The sequence below is a fragment of the Tupaia chinensis genome, unplaced genomic scaffold (genome assembly GCF_000334495.1).
Source record: "Tupaia chinensis unplaced genomic scaffold, TupChi_1.0 Scaffold000542_1, whole genome shotgun sequence".
NCBI classification, from domain to species: domain Eukaryota; kingdom Metazoa; phylum Chordata; class Mammalia; order Scandentia; family Tupaiidae; genus Tupaia; species Tupaia belangeri.
In genome coordinates, this window is record NW_006160055.1 from 2,585,014 (window position 1) to 2,591,013 (window position 6,000).

The 6,000-nt window shown below is 45.3% G+C and overlaps 1 protein-coding gene across 1 annotated transcript in view; it reads left to right on the top strand.

Annotated features, from left to right (window-relative positions):
* Window positions 1-5,908, top strand: part of MARCHF4 (membrane associated ring-CH-type finger 4) — a 30,142-nt gene extending 24,234 nt beyond the window's left edge. Inside the window, exon 3 of the mRNA XM_027775297.1 lies at window positions 4,205-5,908. Coding sequence (XP_027631098.1) covers window positions 4,205-4,572 — 368 coding nt within the window. The 3' untranslated portion in view covers window positions 4,573-5,908. The remainder of the gene's footprint in view (window positions 1-4,204) is intronic.
* The last annotated feature ends 92 nt before the right edge of the window (window positions 5,909-6,000 follow it).

Here is a 6,000-nt window from a genome sequence, read left to right on the forward strand (position 1 = left end):
CAACTATGCCTTCATCTGACCCCATCTGCCCAGCCCGTCTTCCACTGTGTCCTCTGGACCTCAGGGTCCATCCTTAGCATCCTGTGCCTTTCATGTTTCTATAATTGAAGCATGGCTATATCCTGAGGACACTTGGCCTAATGGCCGTCTCTAGAGGCAGCTGCTCTCCCTCACACACTGTGTTCTACGGATGCTGGAGGTGGGATCCCCAAACCTCCTCTTTACCTTTCTCTGTCAGAAGTCCTAGCCCCCTTTGAAGTGCATGCAATCTTTCTTTACCACCCTCTTCCCCTTCCTAGTGCTGTTGGCTACTGACTATTTGCTCAGTCCTCATATTCCTTCACATGCCTGGCTCCTGTGCTGCCTCCCATCATTTCTGTCTTCGGCAACTGTATAGATCACAAGTCCCATCCCCTTAGAGGCATTTTGGAAATGTATGGGGCTTGTTTTCTAACATAGACTTCCCCAGGTATTTATATTGACCTTTAAAAAATAATTATTTATTTAATTCCATTTGTTATTATTATTCTTAAATTTGACCAGAGAGAGAGAGAGAAAGAGAGAGAGAGAGAGAGAGAAAGCAAGAAAGCTAGCCACCAGGTTTGGGACTTGAACTGTAGTCAGCCATTGTGGGACTCCAGTGCCTTTATCTACCACACCTGTTGCCAGCACCTATTTTGACATTTTTATTGTTTTATTATAAATTACTTCCTCTTTATTTTTCTTCATATTGTTTATCAGGGCATTATATATTTTTTTAATTAAAGAAAGCATAGTAGTTGATAGTATCTGAGAATTTCATTTCAGGATAGGGAAGGAGGTATTAATGTACTTGTTATAAAAAGGGGGTCTGATAGCATTGAGGGTGGCTGATGCGGATAGTCAACCCAACTCTCTGGATTTTCTATTACCTCAAAGATTTATTTTTCCTCCAGCTCATATCAGCTTTAATTAAGTATATCACCTCCCAGCCTCAGCATCATGAGTAACCACACCACTTTCAAAACGTAGATTTAAACATCCCGGGTTCCTTCCATAGCACCTAATCTGTAGTTCACTGCCTCCAGTAGTTCTCCAACGTCCAGAAACCTCCAGGCACTGACTCCATGACTTTCCATTTTTCATTATTTTTTATCTTTTTGGGGTTCTCACTTCCTCCCCATCCTAGGTTCCGTGGCCCAGTGAGATAGTCACTACCCTGCATGCCCAATTGCTCAAAACACAATCTATGCCAGTTAAACTCAACTTTCTTCTTGGTCTACATGTGCAGCTGAGCAAATGTCTGAAAGTATAGAGAAAAATCACGCAACCAATGACTAGACTAAATTTATAGCCACGAATCTCAAATGGACACTCAACATGGTGAATAAAGTCTACCACTTTTTCTTTGTAAATTCTCTCTGCTACTTTCCATGGCAATGATTTCTCACCTCTCCTTTCTTCATAAATCTCCAACACATCTTCTGCCTTAGCAGGAAGACAGAGATGCACTTGGATAAGAACTACTCAATTTTCTAACTATCATTCCTACCTCTACCTTGTCTACTGATCCCATAGTCACTTCCCATTTTTATCTGAGCTGACCTCTTAATAACACTTAAGAGTTATCACTCTCTCTCTTAAAACACATCCTCGTCCAGAGTCTGAGATCTCCTTGCTTGCTGTTTTTGGATCTACCCCATTGATTGCTTCTTCAGAGCCTCCTTTGCTGGCTCTAACCCACAAAAGCCTCCACCAAACCTCTAAATAGCAGAAGCCCACAGCTTCATAATTGGCCCCCTTCATTCCCAAGCAGATCTCAGCCATACCCATGGCTATCAATTCCAAATCTACACTGATAGCAGGTCTCTTTCTAGGCTTTGGACTTGTATGCCCAATCATTCACTTGGCCTTTCCAGTTAGATCCCCAATAGACATCTTAAACTTGCCATGACCAAAACATAACCACTAACCACTTTGGTAGGCTGAATGATGGCCCCCAATGGCATTCAGTTCCTAATTTATAAACCTGCTGGCGTTACCTTTTGTGGAAAAAGAGACTTTGCCAAAAGTCCAAATTTGAGGATTTTTGAAATGGGAGATTATCCCAGATCATTTAGGCAGGATCAAAATGTAGTCAATCATAAGTGTTCTTACAAGAAGGAGGCAGAGGAAGATTTGTTAATAGAAGAGTGGCAGATTTGAAAATAGAAGAACTAGATTAGACTGATGTAAGGGAGAGGCAAATAGTGTAGGAAACTTCCAGAAACTGAAGAAGGCAATGAAACAGAGCTTCCCCTCTAGAAAAAAAAAACAGCAGTTATCCTGCTGACATCTTCATGTTAGCCCATTAAGACTGACTGCTTATCCCTAGAACTGTAAAAAAATACATTTGTGTTGTTTTCAGCCACTAAATGGGTGGTCATTTGTTATGGCAGAAAAGGGAAACTAATACAGTCACTACCATCAGCATGCAAATTTTCACCCCTGACCCTGAGGCCTTCCACAATTCAGCAAATGATGCCTCTCCTCATCTGAGTCTTGAAGACAAAAATGTCAGTGTTGGCTAGATTCCTTCTCACTCATACCTCACCTGTCAGCAGGTCTTTCAGCTCTATCTCCAATGTACTTACTGACTCTGTTTTTTTCTTACTGTCTTCACTGCTACAATGCTAGTCCAGGCCACCATCATTTCTAACTTGAATTGCTACTTTACTTCCTACTTGATCTTCCGTTCCTATTCTTGTCTCTCTCCAATATATCATTTTTACAATGGCTAGAACGAACTTTCTGAATGGTAAATCAGATCATATTATTCCCCTATTAAAACCCTTCAGTGGCTTCCCATTATACTCAGGATAATATGCAAATGTCTTGCTATAACCACAGATGGTTGCTGTTTTCCTTAACTCCCTTCATTTTCCCACTTCATTGACTGTGTGGTCACACTGACTTTTTTTTTTTTGGAGAGGTTTTCACTATAGGGCATGTGCACTCGCCAGACAGACAGAGAAAGATAGACAGAAAGCAAGAAATCACCCCCCAGGGGGATGGCCACGCCGCAATCCTTTCTCCTCCATTCTCCTCTCAGGATCTTGGGCACGCATGCACACGCGCCTGGCATGAGTTTTAAACTGCCGGGTCCCGGACGCAAACCACGGTCAACTACATGGGAGTCCAGCGACATAGCCATTACACTAACTGCTGGTCCCATGTCGCACTGACTTTTTATCTGACCCTGGTTCATTCCCTTCCTATGTCCTGGCCTTTGCACTCACTGCTCCTACCAGTAAAGTCCTCTCTCTTCCAATCTGCCTGAATCCCTCCTTCTCATCATTTCAGTTTCAACTCAAATATTACCTCCTCCAAAGAGCCTTTTCCACCACATTGCTTAAACAAGGCCCTAACTCAAACACTTGCAGATGGTAGTTTTTTTAATGCTATTTTGTCTTTCTCATAGTATTCATCAGCACCTGAAATAGCCTTACTGGTTTGTTTACATATTTATTGTGAGTCTATCCACCAGAAAGTAAACTCTCTGAGGGTGTGACTCTGTGTATCCGCAGTGCTAAGTGCTTGGCACACAATAGGCATGCCCTCATTATTTATTTACTTTGTTACCTGGTGTGGTTGATTTCCACTCTACCATGGCCTTGGTCACTATAAATGCATCAGTTATCTGTCCCAGAGGTGTCTGTATTTCAATAGCTCTGGACTAGGTTAATGCACACAGTTAACTAGGGTAATTTCAAACATCACACAGCAGGCATGGAACAACCAGGGGGTTTCTGTTATGGTGCTTTGAAAAGCACATGATTCATTCAACATCTGCGAAGTCCTGGGTGCCATGGATACATAATAAAGGGAGGAAAAGATATTTATATTATGCTTCCACAGATGAATTTAGATTTTGTCAAGCCAAGAAGGAGCAGGTTGGAGCCGAAGCAGACAAAGGCATTGCCTGTAGGTGCTCAACTATTTTATTAACTCAGTGTGGTAGCCTCTCTACCTTCTGCCTACTGAAGACTCATTTGTAGAAGCTAAGAATCTAGAGGTGGCAATCACGTGACTCAGAGCTGGAAGGCAGAACTGAAAAAGCACAGATCAAGTCAGTGAAAGCCCAGCTGACGCCAATGCCTCTATGCATTTGACTGTTGTTTCCTCCTGGCAGTGACTCCCTTTTTCTTACTTGGCCTTTGTTTTTCTCCTCTCCCTGCTGGCTCAGGTCTCATCATCCACGAGGGACCCTCTGTGTACCGCATCTTTAAACGGTGGCAGGCTGTCAACCAGCAGTGGAAAGTGCTGAACTATGACAAGACAAAAGACCTGGAGGATCAAAAGTCCGGAGGAAGGACAAACCCCCGGACCTCCTCATCCACCCAGGCCAATATCCCCTCCTCGGAAGAGGAGGCTGCAGGCACCCCTGCCCCCGAGGAAGGCCCTGCCAGAGCTGCCAACCACACCTCAGGCCCTCCGTCCCATCACCACTGTGCTTACACCATCCTGCACATCCTGAGTCACTTGAGACCTCATGAACAGCGGGGTTCCCAAAGCGGCAGCCGAGAGCTCGTCATGAGAGTCACAACAGTGTGAGAGGAAGACCTGGGAGGAAGTTTGTGACCATGCACAAGATGGAGGTTGGCCTGGGAAGGGCCAGGGAGCCGGTATGGGGAGGAGAGATGGTATCCAGAAGCCAGCCTAGAGAGTAGCACAGGGTGGCGGCCCTGAGAGCACCGTGGGGGCAGGCTTGGAGCTGGATTGAGTCTGGCACCAGAAGCACTTTGGTGAGTTCCAGTCAGTTAACACCATTCTCCAATATCAAACAGCAATGAAAACCAACTCAAACTCCATGATGAAGTGCAATACAGACTGAACCTAACCTAGCAAAATAGAACCGCCAGATGTACCCACAAACAGACACTAGGGAGAAGCAGAGACCGGGAGGGCAAAGCTGGTGTGACTGGCAACCATGCCCATGGCTGCATGTGCGCAGAGAGAAGGCCAAGAAGGAAAGCACTTGTAGCCTGCTCTGCTTTAACCTTGAGTTTGTTCTTGTTCCATAGGCAGTCAGGGGAGGGGAGGGACAGGTGCAGGCTGCCAGGGATGACATACAGTCTTTGGGGCATCTGGGCTCATCTGGGTGATAGGAATTGCTGGTTTAAAAGACTTTAGAGACTCTGGGGTGAAGGGGCAGGGAGGGAGATGTTAGTGTGAACAGTCAGAGAGAGAGTATGTCTCCTCTCTTAAGAGCCTTCCAAATCGAGACTCCCCATTTCAGGTGGGCTCAGAGAGGGTTATGTTGGGAGATGGGTGTCTTTCTGTGCCCCCTGTTACCTTATTTTATGGTGATTTGGCTCAAAGGTGTTTACAGGAAACACACATACACTTGCACACACACATAAACACATGTACACACACGCTTGACTAGAGAAAAATACATATTTCTGGTGAGTAAAGCATAGTCCTTCTGTAGTGGCTTTGGCCTTGGAAGCTGTCAATCCAGGAGAGACTTTTCTAACTCCTCAACCCCATTCACAGCTGAGACATGTTTAGTGCCATGTCCCTCCTGCTTGGCATGGGCAGAGAGCCAGGTCCTCCCACAACAGAGCATCCCTCACCCAGGGCCCTGCTGCAGTGGGTGAGAGAGGGAGTTGGCCAGTGTGCCCCAAGGAGTTGAGTGGAGTGAAGACCAACCTGAATATTCCTTGCTGTTTGGGATCCTTTGTGAAGAGGCAGTTTGGCTAGTGCTCAGTGCTACGTGCTCCCTGGTCCTTCCTGTGTAGTCAGGTGGACCCAGGGGTCCTGGCAGGGAGCACTGTCTTTGGAGCCCACTTGCTCATTCCCAGGACCCTGACAGGGAAGGCCACTGGGTGGTCACCTGCGGAGATTCTCGTCATTGCACAATGGCTGTGTCATCCGTGGGTATTAAAAGGACACTGTCAAGTACTTTTTTAAACTAGTTTTTAGGGTTTTTTTAAAACTCTCTGTTGTTTGTAATATTCTCTTAAAAGCTTGAAAATA